Here is a 19,021-nt window from a genome sequence, read left to right as displayed (position 1 = left end):
AGGACCCCCAAACCCTGGCTGGAGGAGAAACAATAGCATTAGTGGGTACTGGTGGTAGCTTGCTTGCCTGGAGAACCCTTGTAGAAGGAGCGGCGGGGCTGCGTCCTGCCACCCGGCTAGCTTTACCCAAAATAATTACAACGGAAACTGTATTCTTTTAAACACTGCCTGGCCCATTAGTTTCAGCCTCTTATTGGTTAATTAACCCATATTTAGTAATCCGTGTAGCACCACAAGGTGGTCGCTATTACCAGGAGAGATCTTAACCTGCTTGCGTCCATCTTGGAGAGGAGAAGCATGGCGAATGCTTATTGGCGACCGCCTTGCGTCTGCCCAACTCTGCTTCCTTTCTCCCATAATTCTGTTCTGTCTACTCCGCCTACCTAATTTTCTGTCCTCTTAAATGGCCCATAGGCAAGTGTTTTCTTTATAATCAGTGAAAGTACACATAGACACTCCTCCCATCAAACCCTGCTGTAGGCCTCCAGTCTGTTGCTACCTAATTGGTATTGCAACTGTGTCTTTAAAAGGCCATCCCACCATTTTGTCAAGCCAGTGTCTTGCTTCTTTGGCTGTGAAGTGAGTCCTGCTCAGAAGCAATACTATATGGGGTTACTGTGACTGTGCTAAGGCATTGTGTAAGTTAATGGGTGGTCATTTGGGCAGAACTGTGTGCAGGAAGGCAAACCCACACCAGAAGTATCTGGTATCCTTCCAGTTAGGATGGGGCCCACCAGGTCCCTTGGCTCATCACCCAGGAATGATGCTCACTGGGAGCTGGTACTGTTCTCTGCAACTGACATGTTTGGCATTCAGTAGCAGATCTACCTTGTGTGAGTAGACGCTTACATTGTTAAAGCCTTGTATGGCCTCCATCCCCTGTCACTGTAGCCATTGGACAGTACAGGGATATCAGGAAGAGGCTGGCTACTGTCTATAGACTGGGCCATCCTATGCAGTGATCATTGTTTCCTCTGCTGGAGGTAACCTGTTCAGAATTTACATGGGGAACAAATATCTTCACGTCCCTTGCATAGTTGGAGAGATTTATCCACATATTTCTCTTTTAGCTGTCTCTCTCACCAGTTTTCTTTTTAAAAAAATATTTATTTATTTATTATGTATACAATATTCTGTATGTGTGTCTGCCTGCAGGCCAGAAGGGGGCATCAGATCTCATTTCAGATGGTTGTGAGCCACCATGTGGTTGCTGGGAATTGAACTCAGGACCTTTGGAAGAGCAGGCAATGCTCTTAACCGCTGAGCCATCTCTCCAGCCCCCTCTCACCAGTTTTCTATTGCTGTGTCTTTCCCACCACTCAGCTACATGGCCACAACTCACAAATCTCTATTATGTGTACATTGTTTCTCCTTCCAAGCAAAACATACAGTCATGTGCACTGTGCCAAGATTTGCCCATTACAAAGATTTTCCTTCAGAGTAGTCGTCCCAGAAAAGGATTTCTGATGCTGCAGCGCTCCGCTTCTGGGTGGTACCTGCATCGGCTCACTGTGGGCGGCCATCAAAGGTGCCCAGTACCATCTCTGCCTGCCCCCGACCCTCTTGGTTACTGTGGGTCTGCTGGGTCATAGAACCCAAGCAGCAGGAGAGCCCGTGCAGCATCGGGGACCCGTTGAGGAGCTGCCTTCTGTTCTGAGCCACACTTAAGTCCCGGGGTGTTTGGGCCAGCGTACCGCAGCAGAGTGAGGGTGTGCTGTCTCCAGAATCCAGGAGCCCCACTCAGCAGTGGGGAGGGATAGGAGCAGCCACTTTTTCTTTCTCTGGAAATGCCACTGAGGCGGAAGGCCCTTGGTCTTTGGTTGGATTTGGTTTCCATCTGCGGATGCACATTCTTTACCGATAGGTTCAGAGTGGTTGTTCCCTCCTGCTCACTTGGCCCAGTCAACATAATGTCATCAACATGGTTAGACTGTTTTGATGCCATGTGGAAAAGACAAATGATCAGATCCCCATGAACTGAGTTGTGGCACAGGGCTGAACAATTAATAATAGCCTTGAGGTAGAAGAGTGAGAGAATTGTTTCTCCTGGTCCTTAAGAACGGGTATTGAGATAAAAGCATTTGTGAGGTCAATAGCTGCTCAGGTGAGGATGGCGCTGTGGCATCTGCTGCAACAGCTGCCATTGGAGCCACAGCTAGACAGTTTGTGATCCTCCTGTCACCTGCCTAAGAATCGCAACACTTTTCAGGGGCTCCGAGGAGTCAGTTCCGTTGTGGGCCCCTGTCTCATAGGCACTGACAGACAGGTCTGGATATTTCCTTCCCCCACTTATGAAAGGGGAGGATGGAGTGGAAGACGGAAGAAGATGGTAAGCCTTCCACTATTGCAGCGGGGCCTTCCTTCAGGGGACAGGGCCTCCCTTCATTCAAGGGGTTCTGCTCTTAAACTAGCTGAAGTCTAGAAATTGGTCGAGCTGCCGTGCATGTCTGTTGCTATGATTCAAGACAGCCGTTCATTAGCATACAACTTTCCTGCGTATATAGCTGAAGCAGGAGCTTAGGCCTTCTGTCTGTTTCACTTCTGGGAGCGTCATGGTTGATTACTCGGTGCCAGAGGTCTTCACGAATCAGACCATTATAAACATTGCTTTGCCTACATTGTCCTTTGTGATGAGTGAGCTCACCTTGCCTCTGGCGGTTCTGTACCGCCTCTTGACCCTTGCTGCTCTGGGATTCGGTTTGACCCATTGAATTTAAGTTGTCCGGTTGCGCAGCCACAACCAGCACTGTAAGGTATGGCATACACTGTGACAGCTCCTCAGATGTGCTGGTTCCCCTCTCACAGCCTGTCTGTTGCAGTGCCAACTCCGCCCCCCCAACCCCTGCCCCCATTGTGGAGGGTTAGGTTTCACATAGCAAATCCTCTCCAGCCTTCCAGTGTCTTCATCTAAACCAAGGCAAGGCATATCAGTCTGCTCCAGCTAATTCACACTAGACCGTCTTCTGAGTCACCTTTCAGCCTACAAGCGAAATCAACTGTTGTTGGCACCTTTCCAATATGTCAGCTAAACTATTAAACCCAGGGCCTGTGCTCACTGGAGCCCATACACCGGTTCACCCCTCCTTAGGCAGGCTGGTGGTCCCCTGTTGCTGGGAGGTCACCAGATTGATGCCAAACTTAGTGCAGGACACCTGATCGGCACAGCTCATTATAGCCCTAAACTCCTGCATTCAATGTGACCCTCCCGTCTCAGCCTCCCGAGTAGTTGGGACTACAGGCATGCGCACTGCGCCTGGCAGGCATGCACATCTTTAATGTGCTTCCTTAAAAAACATGTCCTCTGAAGACATGTAGGAAAATAGTTCCAACGGCCGGGGCCATACTGAATGAAGGTAACAGCGTTCGGATTCCTCTCTGTGATTGTATTCAGTCCTAACCTTGAAATGCTAAGAGTGATGCTGACCTTCTTTGCTTCTCTAGATATCCCCGAAATTCCAGAAAGCATCTCCTTCTGTAAAGCCTGCAGGTAGCCGACTTCAGTGGAAACCCCCTCACCAGGTAACTTCCTACTTGACGTACCTAGTTACAGTGCTGGGGTAGATGTCTGACAGCCTGGCGAAGGAATACACCTAGGTGGGGCGCTGACCCCGCCAAATAGGATTGACTCTTAGTGTGTGATAATATGCAGTGGAAGAGGGCACACTGGTATTGATGGAATTGTCAGGACGGAGGACAAGGAGTTCATGAGGACTGTTACAGCAGGGGTTAAAGAACACATTTCTGAGTAGCATGAAGACATGTACCTTAAAAACATTCTCGTTGGGTCGAACAAGATGGCTCAGCAGGTAAAGGCACTTGGCAGCAAATCTGATGGTGAGAATTCAGTTCCTGAAACCCACATAGTGGAAGAGAACTAACTCTGTGGGTTGTCCTGTTGTCCTCTGACCTCACAATATGCACCATGCCACATGTATGTGCACTGTGGTGTGTGCGTGCACGCACCGTGGTATGTGTCACTAAATAAATGTAAAAAAGTAAAATAAAAATTAATTCACCAATTCATCTCCTGACTTGTAGGATTAGACTGAGGCCAGAGAGATTCCCGTGTGTTTACCCAGGCAGTCGATTCCCTTTATTGACCTTGGGGCTGCACAGTCCTAGGCACGTGATCTTCTGCTGAGTTAGACACCAGCCAGAGAGTCTTACATTTTTACACTGCAGTAATGAAACATTTCTAACATCAGCTTTTCTGTCAAAACACATACTCACAATACAACCTCCCCCCCCCCCAAAAAAAGACAGGGTTTTCTCTGTATAACAGTTCTACTGTTGTGACAACTCGCTTTGTGATGATGCTGACTACAGAGTCACAAGATCTGTCTGCCACTGGCTTCCAAGTGCTGGGACTAAAGGTGTCTGTCACCACCCCAGCTACAGAAACCTTCCTGACACGTTATTTCCTTACTCTTGCAGCAGCTGTGGGTTCTCCTTAGGGTTCTCATTCTGCGTGTGGCCCTCACCCATTTTCCTACTTTATGCAGCTCCGCCCTTCCTGCCTGGGTGTGCTGAGGGCCACTGTCATGGCCTTCCTTGGGGCCTACCTGAGTTGGGAGTCCACTGCCTCCTGCCTCCAGGAGCCTGTGTTGCCAGGGTAAATGAATTGGTACCCATACGGCAATGCAGAGAGACGACTCTTGGGTGTGAGCTCGAAAGGTTTCTCTGGGCCAGTGAGTCCATTGGTAGATTTTTCAAGGCTCTGCACATAGCTGTTCCCTTTGAAATTGAGCTGGCTTATCTTACTCATTTTAAAATTGAGACTCCCTGAGTAGGGGAACAATTCCCTATTTAATTTTTGTCTCACCCATGTCTCATTTCCCAGAATTAGATATTTTTATGGTTGTTTCTGGTTTCTTTACTTTTGGATTTCAGTGACTGATACTCTTATCAATTATAACTGAAAAATAACAATCCCTTATGCCTGCATAAATCTAATACCTTTTTTAACTCGTTACTGTCCTCAGCTGTATCCTGTTTCCTAGTAACCTTCACACAATTATTTCTCCTCAGAACCTCTCTTGTTTCCTGTCCCCTGACGTTCATGCTCCCCCCAGGGCTTTGAGGGCCTCCTCGGCTACAGTGTACTTCAACAGCCTCTACCTGGTTGCCCTCTGCTGCCCTATCAGTCTCTGAGTACTCGTGAAACACTTCAGTTCCTTTTCCCAGCCCCCTCCCTGACAGTTCTGATCTTTCCCCTTCCTTTAACCTGGGGGAGAGCACCCTGCTTTCTGGTCTTCCACAGCACCCTCTCTGCACTGTGTTTCCATAGCACTTGACATTACACGTAAGCTGTCCCTCTAATAAAGACTCCCTCACAGACATGAGGAAGTGACTTGCATTTCTCTCTTATTATCGTGTCTCCCAAGCCCAGCTGTAATTCTCGAAGGAAGTGCTCAGTGAGCATTCCACTGAACTGCACAGCAAGCGGAGCTTTAAGGCAGCTTATATGGCTTGGCAAGCTGGGATTGCTCTGGTTTCTGCCAACTGAGAACCTAGCCAGCCACTCAGCCACTTAAATCGCCTCTGCTTTTCTCCTTTTCTCCTCCTCATGTCTGTTAACATTGTCTCCGCAGTCATCCAAAGGCACTCTCAGCTAGAGCACACTCAGGTTCTGTGAGGCTTTCTCTCCCGTTTTTATCCTGGCCTCCTCTGTGACGGGATCCTTAGAGAAAAGCATCATTTCAGTTTGGCAGGTGTCCTGATGTTAAGAATTAAGATGTTATCTGGAGCTGAAGGGGACTCGGTAATTGCTTAGCTTGGCACACTTAGTTTGTGGCTGGGGAGGGAACCTCAGCTAGATGAGCAGACTTCGAGACCCTGCAGCTGCTGCGAGAGCGGGAGACAGCTCCTCACGCGGTTCTGCCCCCATCCCTCTGCGTGCGCTCACACTGTCCACCCTTACCTAAGCCAGCAGCGGGCAGAAGGGCGGGAGCAGCAGCTAGAGCATTTCACTTGCTTTAGGAACATCTTCTGTATTTTTAAATCATAAAGGAATATATACGCCTGACAAAACTCCAGACAGGCCAAGTAAGTTTTGTCTTTTGAATTATAAGTAACAATCTTCAGCAAGTGATTCCAATAATGTAATAAAACAGTCCTGTTGATGCCCTGTTCTTGGGTACCTGGATTTTGAGTTTTGTAATTCATGTCAAACATTAATACAAGATTTCTTTTTTGCTTATCTTTTTTTTATAACACAAACATACCTAGCAAACAAAAGACAAGTATAGTGATCAAGAGCTCACTACTAAAGTCAGAGTTCTGCTTATGCTGGGGGGGGGGGAGAGAGAGAGAGAGAGAGAGAGAGAGAGAGAGGATCATTTTAGATGTGTTAAAATTCTTTCATCTTTAGTCATGATTTTCCCTCTAAATACGAGTAACTCGGAATATTGAAACTCTCTCTCTCTCGCTCTCTCGCTCTCTCTCGCGCTCTCTCTCGCTCCTCGTTTTTCCAGACAGGGTTTCTCTGTAGCTTTGGAGCCTGCCCTGAAACTAGCTCTTGCACACCAGGCTGGCCTTGAACTCACAGAGATCCCCTCCCCCCGCCTCTGCCTACATTCTTTGTAAATTTTAAATGATGATTTTGTATCAAATCCTTACCATTTTGTGGAGTTTGAGACATTAAAGTGCTTTTGTATGGACTACGTAGTGAGAGATAAAATTAATCTTAAACGAGTGACATCTAGAATTAAAAAGAAGCTAAGACAGCAGAGCAGCTGGCCCACAGCCCATCAGTGTGGAGTAATCCTCCGCTCTGGGCATTCTGAGCTGCGGCTGGCCTGCGGCTTAAACCCCCACGGGCAGCTAAATTTTCTCTGCAATTTCTTCTAATCAGGGCATTGTTGTCATTCTCAGCAGGATTTTTGTTTTGTTTTGTTCCTTAGGATTTTTACTCTTTTTTGTTTGCGATGTGGTCAGAGCGGTCTTGGCTGGCCTGGAACTCACAGAGACCTACCTACCTCTGCCTGTGCGCCCTGGGATTAAAGGTGTGTGCTGTCACACCCCAGATCCTCAGAGGTCGGGCTTCAGGGTCAGCAGCAGCAGCATCTTTCTTTCTCCTAGAATGCCCAGCACGCCTCAGCACCTCTCTAGGAGGCCGTGCACATCTGCGCATCTCTCTCTCAGTATCTGCAGGGCCTGTGGCTTTCCCTCTGTAGACAGAGCCGTCTGCTTCTGCTTATAGGTGTAGTGTATATAGGATACCAAGGCGGGTATCCCATAATAAAAGGTGATGCAGGAGGCTGTTGCAGCCACCAAACCGCGTGGAATAAGTCTGTATTTACACTCAGCGTGCACTGCCTTACTCTTTTGGATTAATATTGTTGTCGTCGTTGTTGTAGGTTGCCAGAGAGCTTTCCTGAGCTACAGAACCTAACGTGTCTCTCTGTAAACGACATCTCACTGCAGACCCTGCCAGAGAATATCGGGAAGTAAGTTTTTACAGACGTCTGTGAGTGCCGGGGATGAGAGGGAGCTTGTCAGCCGCACCCTCTGCCTTTACAGACTGTGGAACACAGTACCATTCGCCACTCCTTCCGTATCCCCGTCAGGAAAGATGAAAGTCAGCCTTTCGTTTGTGTGTGATCCTCTGTGTACACATCAGCTTGTGTGAGGAGGCCAGAGGACAGTGGAGGTTAGGCGTCCCCCTCTCTGTCACTCTCTAGTCTGTTCCTTTGAGACAGGGTTTCTCAGGGAGCCTGGAGCTGAGCTGGTGCCCAGCAATGCCTGGTGGTTTCCATCTCCACCTCTGTCAGCGCTGGGGTTACAGGCATACACTTAGCCACACCCAGCTTTTTTACATTCTGGGATTCAGATTCTCATTCTTGTTGAGCATGTATTGTTGAGCATGTATTCAGATTCTCATTCTTGTTGAGCTTAACCACCGAGCCATTCTCCAGTGCCCAGCTGTCCCTAAACCTTAATGGTTATAAACTGTACTGCTGCTTTTTATTTGTAAGAAATCTAGTTTGTTTGAAGTTTTGTTTTTAAAGTGTGTGTGTGTGTGTGTGTGTGTGTATGCGTACATGTGTATGCCGTGTGCTTATGAGTGTTCATGGAGGCAAAAGAGGGTATCAGGTTCCCTGGAAACTGCTTGATATGGGATGCCGGGAATTGAATTATGGACTCCGTTTGCTTGGAATTTAGGCCAGCACTGGACAAAGTGATACCTCCTGAAACGAAGACGTTCCTGTCCAGCAAAGAAACAATCCGATGAGTGAAAGGAAGCTCACAGAGCGGAGAAACTTTGCCAGCTGTACAGCTGGTAGATCAGTATCCACGATATACAAAAGAACCCAGAAGGAGAGAAAGAGTCAAGAAAATGACCCAGTTTAAACAATGGACTATGGCTCTGAACAGAGCGTTCCTAAGAAATAAGAATAGCGAAGACTACTTGTTCAAACTGCTTTATAAAAAGCAGTCAGAAGGGGTGGGGTAGGGGAAGGTGGAGGGAGTGGACACTGAGGCTGGGTATGTAAAATCAGGAGGATATCTTTTTTAAAAAAATAAAATTAAAAAAAAAAAAAGCCAGTCAGGAAGATGGCAGTTTTATCAACAGAAGCTTAACAAAGACCTTTCCGTAATAAGAGGGAAATGTGGAAGCTGGTGTGGTGACCTCGCAAATGCACCTGCCTTTGCAGGGCGGCATCCTTAGCTTATAGCCCGCAAGCCGAGGCAATGTCTAGCCTGTTGTTTTTCACCAAATGTAAAGCAAAATGTTTGGAATGATTAAGTATGTGCCTGTGTTGTATGTGCATAAGATAATTAGGTATTGATTAGTACTGCCTGTGTTGTAATTGCATAAAGATAATTATTATCAGCCTAGTGCTCTTTGAAGCAAGAAGGGTGTGGTGTAGCAGCATACATTGTAGGGTTTCTTAATTTTTTAATAAAAAACATTCAAGCTGAGCATGGTGGCGCACACCTTTGGTCCCAGAGGCAGAGGACTTTATGAGCTCCAGGCCAGCTTGATCCACATAGTGAGTCCTCAGGACATCCAGGACTACAAAGTACGACCTGTCTTAATAGTGTGTGTGTGTGTGTGTGTGTGTGTGTGTGTGGTGTGGTGTGTGTGTGTGTTATATGTAATCATACACATGTGCAATATATAACCATATATGCACATATGTATGTATAATTTTCTTTTATCTCCTATAAAATTTTATGTATATTTTTAATATGAACAATATATTGGTATTATACACATTATCTTTAAAATAATAAATGCAAGGACTGTAAAGGTCTACTGTAGGTGTGTGGAGAGCACCCTTTTATTAGATGATTTTATTAGATGTCATCTAAGCTCTACACCAGCGCTTCTCAAACTTGCTTTTCTGGGCGTCAGTGGTTCTATTGAGTCTTCCAGATCACACTGGGATAGTGAGAACCAGTGCTTGGGTGATCTCTGCGGATCTTTGCGTCCGTTAGCTCTACTTTTGAAAAGTTTGGGCCACACACAAGTTTCTAGTTAAACTTGGGGCCTGCAATTTCAGACCTTTGTTAACATGTGTATCTGCAGGCATGCAGTGTGCAGATTTTACTGTGCTGCAGATCTGTTGTATAAGCCAAGCAGAAAACCCCAAAGCCTTTCATACGGATGGACTTTCAAGTCTGTCTGGTACCCTCTCTTTCCAAACTGGCATGAAGGTCTATTCTTCCTGTAAAGGTTCTCTTTGCCACCCTTCCATAATGGCGGACTGAGGTGAAGTAGATCCCAGTCCTGCAGATTCCCTGACCTGCCACTCACCTCCCTTACTATCATCGCTTCAGTTCTGTGTCTATGCAGAAAAGACTAGGTGTTGGGTGTTCAACTGTGTGTCTGTAATCAGTGCATGCACCTGCGTTACTTACTCCTTCGTTTAATCAGGCATCTTGGGTAGCACTCCTCCTTCCCTGCTGGGTGGCCACCGCAACAGAGCACACCGGATGCACTCCTCAGTACAACGAGACCTCGTAGGTCACTGGACGAGGAGTCCTGGCAATCTCCGCCAGAACCGTGTTTAGCCTGTCCCTATGCAGTGCCCTGCACTCAGCTGCTGTAAAAAGTGGTTCTGAAGAAGAAAACTGTGGAAAAGCACAGCTTCTATTGCCATAAAACTTTGTAATGAGGAATAAGTATTGTCTATTAATACTTCTTAATTTTTCTGATATAAGGAGTTATGAGGGAGAAAGGCGGTTATTTTTAGGGGAAAGATATCTACCCAGAAGAATGGGAAGCTTGTCTCGTTTTGGTAACAGTTCTGACACTTCTCACATTTTGCTTCTCTGCCTTTGTTGCCAGGAAGCTTAAAGCTGCTTCCGGCATGCAGTGAAAGGCAGCAGGGAACGGACTTGTGTGCAGCAAGGGAAGTCGGGAGCAGGGTGAAGTGTTGCTGGCAGCTGCAGCTTGTGCCCAAGTGCTTGTGCCGCCACCACAGCACCCGTGCTCCCAAGGCAGGCACCAGCCACCCTGAGTGCAGTTGGCATCTTCTGTGCTGTGCGTGGTTGAGTAGCTGGAGAGTTTTAGTCTTCCCCTGCAGATACGGCCGTCTTTAAATTACACGGTTCTCACAGTTGGCACATTTTGTTCTTCCTTCTTCCCAGGGTCTTAGTGTCTTAGGTCCCGAGTCTTTCTGTGCATCTGCACTTTGGTATCTGCTAGGATGGTTGTCAGAAAGGTACATGGTAGCAAGTGTCTTTGCATAGTTAGAGGCGTTGAAACCTTGACCTCCTGCTGGTGGGAAAGTACAACCGGCGCAGCGCTGTTGCCCCCGTTGTGAACTTAGCTCCCATAGAGCCCAGCTGTTCTAGCCGTATTAAAGACATGACCATTCAGAAATCTGTTGTGAGTTCATAGCAGCATTCTTCATAATAACCCCCAAAGTAGAAAACCATTCACACTTGGATCCATGAGAGAATGGTCAACAAAATGTACATCAATCAATAAATGGGCTATGAAGGAAATGAAGTTGTGCTACATGCCTGCAGCATGAACGCTGGAAAGATGTTTAGTTAAAAAAATAATAAAGCCAGACCCCAGAGGTCACATGCCATTTGACTCTGTTTATACAGAGTAACAAGTACGGTCAAGTCTATAAGAAAAGAAGCTAGTAGTTGCTAGAGGCTGAAGGGTAGAACAAGTTTAAAGAATGTGGATAGAATTTTAATGAATTCTTCTAGTTATATGTACTCAGAATTAAAAACAGGTTCATACAAGAATGACTTTGATTCTTTTGGAAAGGATAAACATTTTCTGGAACTAGTAATAATATTTGTATAGCTTGTGAATGAAATGTGCTAAAACATAGAATTTATACACTTCAGTAAGAGAATTTAATAACTGATGAATTGCTATGAGGTCACTAGTCCAATTACTTACCCATGCCGAGCAAGTAATTACATGTGTCCAGTCTTTACAGTGCTCAGGTGATGCAGAGTGGGGGGTGAAGGTCGGAGGAGACTGAGACCCCAGGGAACTAGCAGGGTATGCTAAAGACTTGGGAAGCTTGCAGCCCAGGATTGGGCAGTATGCTATTTTGTCTTGACCTTGTGTAACTTTTCCATGAAACAGTCATGTTACTTGAAGTGCTATAAAAAAGAAGTCAGCGTAAGCGTGTTCCCTGCTCCTTTAATTAAAATTTCTCCTTGAGCGTTAGCGTGCCTAGAATAGCAGAATTGTCTGTGATGAGCTAGTGTAGTTCCCAGCACAGCCATCGGTCATTGAAGAGTTCTTATCAGTAAACATGTAATTATGATAATTTGGTGGTAGAAATAGAATGAGTTGGCAGGCCTTAGTTAGGTTCCCTGGCAGACTGAGCTAGAACATGTGGATCTGGTTTAGTCTGTGCTGTCCTTGGAGCCAGCGACCTTGATATCAGTGAACTTGAACTAAGCAAGCCTGAGGCCTTGGCTGACAAAGCCTAGTGCTAGGCTGCTTAGTTGTGGTGTGACAGAAGAGAAAAAACCTTTGAGAAACTGTTACCATATTAAATATTCTTTTTTGAAGCCTGGAAATTGCTGCAAAATGTTGTTTCAAAAGCAAAAATATTTTTTTTTAAGTTAGAGGCCTGGAGGCATAGGTTATTGGTAGAGTACTCTCACCAGCAAAAGTTGTATTTTTTTTCACTCAACTGTAAATGCTTGTAGGTTATTTTTTTTATGATTTTTCAGTATATTGTCATTTGTTTGATATAAGTATCTTTTATTCTGTTTTCTAGATGATTTGGTAATGAAAATGAGGGGGAGAACCAAAGTGGTTTAAAAAGAGTATTATTTAAAACAGTTATAAAAAAATGTGAATTTCTCAAAATAGTCACTCATTCAGTCACTTGAAATAGAATCCTAAAAATGCAAGTCGGCCCCCCATTCTGACTTAGAGAGGGTAACTTCTGCCCTGCTGTTCTGAACTGTCTGAAACAGGAGCGATTTGCAGGAGGCAAGGCTTCCTGAGCCTGGAGCAGGCTCCTTAGCTTTCTCACCCTGCCACTGCTGGAAGGCAGGCGCAGTGCTAGTGGCGGGAAGTAATTGTGCCCTAGAGGACAGAGAGGCCATCCCAGCAGTACTGCAGAGAAGAGTAACTTGCCAGGGCTGAAAGTTGAAAGATGATCTGTTTGTTAATTAGGGAGTGATTTTAAAAATTAAGGTTTGTGCAGGGTAGTGAGATACTGTTTTAAAAAAATTAGTCTGTACAAGGTAGAAAAAGGAGACGAAGCCTAGTGAGGAAAACAGCGCAGCGTGGCGGTGTACTGTAGACGCCAGTTTTCTACTCCAGATTATATGGAAGAGCTGGAAGGTGGCTCGTTGGCTAAGAGCACGTCTTCTCTCGCAGAGGACCCAGGTTCAATTCTTAGCACCCACATGGTGGTTCACAAGCATCTTTAACTCCAGTTCCAGGGAATCTGGTGCCCCTCTTCTAATCTCCATGGGCATCAAGCATGCACGTAATACGCATTACCGACATACAGGCCAATCACACACAACATGAATAAATCTTTAAGCAGAAGGAAAGACTGGGAACTGAAGACAAGGCTCAGCAGTAGTGCTGCTGCTCTCCTCGGACCCAGCCCTGCCCGGGACTCCGGCTCCCGGAGCTCTGATGCCGCTGCGTGCCTCTGCAGCCTGTGTTCGCACACGGAACATAGATTTAGACAGGCACAGACATATGCTTCATTTTTTAAAGAATCTTTAAAAAAAGACGAGTCATACTTTCTTGTCCTTGATAAAGGAAAATTCTGTCAAAACGTCTTTTGGTATGTAATTGTGAGGGTGTATTAGAAGAGAACAAGTATGGAAGGAGAACTTTTTGCTGAGCATGCGGATTTTAAAAGATAACATATTTTCTAATACATACATACACGCATGCATATGAGTATGTGTTGCCAGTGCGCAGGGGTCATTCACCGACTGCAGAGTGAGAAGCAGCATAGAAGAGCAGTTGCAATGCAGGCTCCCAGTGAATCCTGGCCTTTTGCTCCCTAGTTGTGTGAGAGGTTCAGCTTCTTTCCCTGTCCCTTAGCTTTTCTTCATACAGCTCGTTCTTGGAAAGCAGTTATAATGTACATCTTATAGTAAATTGAGACTATCATTAGTACTAGCAAGACTATTTAAAACTAATATATATGTTAAGGGTGTGCATCCCCGCTCCACACACACACACACAGGGTTTCTGTGTGTAGTTCTGGCTGCCCTGGGCTTGCTCTACCTGCCCCTGCCTCCTGAGTGCTGGGATTAAAGTCGTGCACCACTAGCAAAACATCTAATTTTTTCATGTTTATGAAAGTCTTAAAAATGTTTGGTGGTTTTGGTTGATAACAGTGTCCTTTAACTGAAGTGATAGACAGATTCATGTTGGATCCTCTCTCCCAGCCTCCTGATTCAGCACATGGACTCTGAGCTACGTAGAATTTGCTTAAAATCCCTGCCCTGGCCAGCAGCACCTCTCAGCACATTTTTTCCCTTTTCTTTTTGGGTTTTCTAGACAGGGTTTTCACCGTGTAGTCCTGGCTGTCCTGGAACTTTCCCTGTAGACCAGGCTGGCCTTGAACGTGTGTATCTGCCGGTCTCTGCCTCCCAAGTGCTGGGACTACAGTTGTGTGCCTCTTCTCTGGGCTCCTCAGTAGCACGTTCTTCTGTGGGTTCTGTTAGAGATGAGATGCTGTTCACTGTGAGTGGGAGACGCTGCCTCAGTGGGAAGAGATGCCATGTTAGTGCTGTGTTCTGGGAGACGAGGGAAGAGACTGTCTCGTGGCATCAGTGTCTGACTGCCTTGACGCGGTCCTGGGACTGTGTCCACTCTTAACCCCAGCAGTCTGGAGAAGTGTGTGCTGCAGTGGGTTGGTAGGTCCTGTACTTTGGTCTAGCACATTCCAAAGCGAGCTGCTAATGAGAAGCAAGCCCGTGGTGGTTTCAAATTAGTCTGCTGTCCTCTGATTGAAAATGGCTTGTTCAGATTCAGGAGTCTCTAGGCAAAGTCTTTTCTGTGTTTTCTGCCCCTTGTTTAAAGAGTCACAAATTGCAGTGTATGTAAGATACGAAATGGCCATGCCAGCGGCTACCCTTCCCGGGGTCTGTCCTCTCAAGATGTCAGTGGTAGGAAATGATTACTGTGATCTTTCTATGGACAGTGACCGAGCTTGCGTTCTTCTAATGTACCCAAGTGTGCTAAGGGACAAGCGATGGCTCAAGTTTTTAAATAACTAGCCTGGTTAATTGAAAGGAAAATATATTAAGTACTAATTACTATAACAGAAACAGTGTATAGAAAACATTGAGAGCTAGTAATAAAATATCTCCACCAAACAGACCAGGATTTAAGCCTTTCATCTGAGGTTGCAGAGTCTGATTATAATGTCCAGATCTTTATTTTTAATTGCTGGGAGCCATATTTGTATATGTTAATGGTAAGTGTAAGGCTACATGCCTAGCACTTGGGGTTTTGTTTTTAATGGCTCTTGGGGGGAGTATTATCACCCCAAGTGGAGTCACTGCATTTAAACTATAGTTTTGTGTGTGTGTGCGCGCGCGCATTTATGCATACACATATTTTAAGTAAACATAATTTCCGCCATGGCTCTTTTTCATAGTATTTTATTGATTATTTGGGAATTTCACATCTTGAATCCTGAGCACTTCATTCCAGTCTTCCCAGATCTGCCCCCCCCCCCTTGGACTTCCTGTTACACCCCCCTCCCCCTCCGATAAAAAGAAAGAAAAAGAAAACAAGTTCGGGTGTGTGTTGCCCATGTACTCACTGTGGGCAGCCCCTTAGAGAGCTGAGTCCTGCCCCGCCTGCCCCTCCAGAAGCCGTCAGTGTGGAGAGCAGCACTTCAGCATCCTCACCACAGTCTTTAAGAGTTTCTCTTTGGTGGCTTTCTGTCTAGGCTGCTATTGTTTTAGGGGCTGAGGAAGGGTAGGGGTTGTCACAGAAGCCTTTTATGTCCCTCTTTCTCAACTGAGTGTGCAGTCATCAATGCCATGGCAAAAACAACTTCCCTGCTCTTGGCAGCCATCAGGAACACGAATCATGGACTTAAAACACAGTTTCTGGAGACAGCAGGGACCATGGACATCCACATGATCTCCAGCATCACCATGTGCCACGGACCTCAGCATAGTATCCAGTGGCAACACAGGCCAGAGACATTAACATGGCCCTCTACCGCAGTAGGACCACGGGCTCAGACATGCCCTCCACGGCTTCAGGTAGCAGCCCAGGCCACTCACATCTCTATGTCCCCCAGTGGTGGCACAGCATAGATGTCAACATTGCTTCAGGCTGCAGCACCGACCACAGACATTCACATGGCCCTTGGAGGGAATCCGGGCCATGGACCTCAACAATACCCAGACATGGCCCTTAGCAGCAGCACAGACCAAGACATCATCGTGGCCCTAGGTTGCCGTGCAGGCCACTCCCATCAATACAGCCCGCAGTGGAAGCCCCGCCCATGGACGTCTGAATGGCCGGCCTTCAGTGGTACCTTGGGCCAGGGACATCAACACGACTTGGAGCTGTTTTAGGACCATGGACATCCAGAAGATCCCTGGGCTTCAGCAGGCCTGAGGCAGTGTACCATGGATACCGAAGGGTCCTTCAGGCGCAGCGTGGACCATAGAGGTCTTTTGAGGGGATCCAATCCAGAAAATGATCTGTTCTTCCATCTTGGACTTCGTGTTGTTGCTCAGAACCAGGGAGATGGTGCAGCTGGGCAGTGTGTGTGTGTGTGTGTGTGTGTGTGTGTGTGTGTGTGTGTGTGTGTGTGTGTAGGTGGGTGGTGGGGGTTGTGACCGAGTGCAGGGTTCAGGCTGCAGCACCCCTCCGCTTTGGCCCTGTTCAACAGCGTGTTCTCCCCTCCACTGCAGGCGTCTCTCTCACCTCTCCCTGCTGTCTCTTCTCTAGTTCCACCTCCACCGCTCGCTCACCACTCCATTTCTCAGTATTTCCCACCTCCTCCACCGACTCATTCTTCGTCGCAGTGGCAGGAGAAGTTGGTGTCACAGATGTGCATGCATACATATATAAACACACCCACACCACACCACAAATATTCATTGCAATGAGACATTGGTCTGGTTCAGGGTTTCTGAACGAACTGGACCATTGCTGAGAGTCGTCTTGGATATCCTGCTATTGTCAGAGTCATGTTGGGCCTGCAGCTCTGCTCCTGCAGGACTGGCTCCTTCACATGCTACAGCAGCTCATGGAGGGGATAGATATTGGGGTGGACCCACTCAAAGCCTGGGATCCGAGTTAGTCAGCCGTTGGTGGGGCCAGCCCGGCTTCTGCCGCCACTGCTGTCAGTGGACCCCATGGCTTTTTCGAGCATCTTTAGTCTAATTCTCCTCCTCCTTTCACCCCCTGAATTGCCCCCCACCCCCCCTTAAATGACACTTATTTCTCCCCACTCATCCCAGCTCCACAGCACCTGTTGTTGGAAAGACAGAAAGTAAAGGATTAAGGAAGATTAGTGCTGATGCTCAGAAATAAAATCCCTCCAAATCTAAATGCTGCTAAAGCAATATATTAGCAAAATTGCTTGGGGTTGCAAGGAGCCTAGGTACCCGTGAAGTGGAGGGTGGTGGCTGTTTGGAATCTGTGTCATGAGGTGGGGGCTTTTGTTAGCGAGGCACTGACTCTTATCTGAAAGTGACCCAGATAATCATTGTTAGGGAGAGCCTCTGTCTGCTCCACAGTGTCCTGATAGGCGCTCGTGTACCTGAAAGGCAGGAGAATCTGCTGCAAAGAGCACCGTGCTAGGGCTTAGTAAGGGTAAGAGCAGCATCAATATAGCTACTGCATTAAGTCAGATGTGTGGTCAGAGCGTCTCACTGTATTATTTCTGACTCCTTAAAAGGGAGGTATTTTCTCTGGTAGTTGGTGGCCATGAGGTAGAGCACTGGGCTTTTGTTGAGACCCCCCTAGGTTGTTTTTTTTTTTTTTTTTAATGTTGAGACCCCACTAGGTTGTTTTTTTTTATTATGTTTATTATGGGCTGGAACATGCCACAGTAAAGGTAAGAAAACCATTTGCAGAAATTGGTTCTCTCTTTCCACCAGCAAATGCTGGGGCTTCAACTCAGAGTGTCAGGTTTGGTGGCAAGTACTTTTACCCCTGAACCATCTTGTCAGACCTAGGCACTTGATTCAAAACAGGCATGGTATTTCACTGATAGGGGAAGAAGTCTCCACCCCTTGAGATTAAAGGCACTGCTGTTCTAGTAACCGCGCATTTTTAACATTCTGAAACCGAGATGCACATAGTTGGCATCCGTCTTTGTTAGGGAGTGGTCGTCTTTGGTGACTGGGAAGTTATTTCCCTGTGTCATGTGTAAGGTATTTGTGAGTCAAATACTATACTTTTATTAATGCCATTGTATTGAAATCTGGGACGTGAAGATTATGTTCATCGGTGGTGGTGGTCTATATTTTTATTCTGGGGAGTAACGGGAAAGGTTTGAATAAGATCAGCATGTGGGGGATGTGGGTGGTGGAGGGGGAGTAGGAATATTGAAGGCATTTTCTTAACACCGTTTTCTTTTTTGAATTTCTAGTCTTTATAACCTGGCTTCACTGGAACTGAGAGAGAATCTTCTTACGTATCTTCCTGAGTGAGTCTCTGGGGAAAAGAAGAGGGCACTTTGTGCAGAGTGACTGGCAGGATAGTTTCCTGAGCAGTGCTTCCTACCACATCCTAATAAACCATGCTTTTGGAAACTAGTCCAAGAAAGGAAGTGTGTTTCTCTGTGTGCCGTAAGCCTCTCTGAGCATTCTTGTTGTTGGTTATTTCAACAGCTCTCTCACCCAACTAAGGAGACTAGAAGAACTTGATTTAGGAAACAATGAAATCTATAATTTGGTAAGTGTGTATCTGAGAGATTTGATGTTTCTCTGCCCTTATGATCTCAAGTGATTTTGAGGAGTTCAGTAGGGATGTCTTTCTTCAGGTACAACTAGGAAATTTGGGAAATGTGTTTCTGTTCACGGTGGGTGGAGAAATATGGTTTGGGGGAGTCAGGACTAGTGGTCTGACCATGAGGGGTGGTGTTTGCATTCTAGGGAGGAGGTTGGGGCAGTTTTAGGGACAGAGTCTTGACATGAGAGAAATAGCAGCTAAGCCTACTGTGGTACCCTTTTCCCGTTTGATAATGCTCTGATGGAAGATGGAGGTCTGGGGCCTTGTCACTACAATGCCACCTTTTGTTTCAGCCAGAGTCAATTGGGGCGCTCCTACATCTGAAGGATCTCTGGTTGGATGGAAATCAACTGTCTGAATTACCTCAGGTAATTTATAGTGTGTCTCACAAAATGTGCAGCAGCAGCAGTAGACTGTGTGTCTTCCCTACTTCCATGGGACTTCCTAGAAGACCCCAAAGATAAAATGAATGAATGAAATTTGTGCCCTGGCCATAATGACACATGCATGGGCAGCCCATATATGGCGGTTCTGTTGATGTGTCCACATTGGGTTTCATGGTCTAAGTTGATGAGGATGGCTGACCAGGTCTCTTCCTCAAGAGGGCACCAGATC

The 19,021-nt window shown here is 46.5% G+C and overlaps 1 protein-coding gene across 1 annotated transcript in view; it reads left to right on the top strand.

Annotated features, from left to right (window-relative positions):
• Lrrc1 (leucine rich repeat containing 1) overlaps window positions 1–19,021 on the top strand; it is a 114,520-nt gene that overhangs the window by 70,468 nt on the left and 25,031 nt on the right. The window contains 6 exon segments of the mRNA XM_038323472.1: window positions 3,442–3,477; window positions 3,480–3,519; window positions 7,359–7,448; window positions 18,045–18,101; window positions 18,286–18,349; window positions 18,700–18,774. Coding sequence (XP_038179400.1) covers window positions 3,442–3,477; window positions 3,480–3,519; window positions 7,359–7,448; window positions 18,045–18,101; window positions 18,286–18,349; window positions 18,700–18,774 — 362 coding nt within the window.

This window comes from Arvicola amphibius, chromosome 3, assembly GCF_903992535.2.
Source record: "Arvicola amphibius chromosome 3, mArvAmp1.2, whole genome shotgun sequence".
Taxonomy (NCBI): Eukaryota; Metazoa; Chordata; class Mammalia; order Rodentia; family Cricetidae; genus Arvicola; species Arvicola amphibius.
Note: the sequence above shows the minus strand (reverse complement) of the source record. Positions and strands in the feature narration are given on the sequence as shown.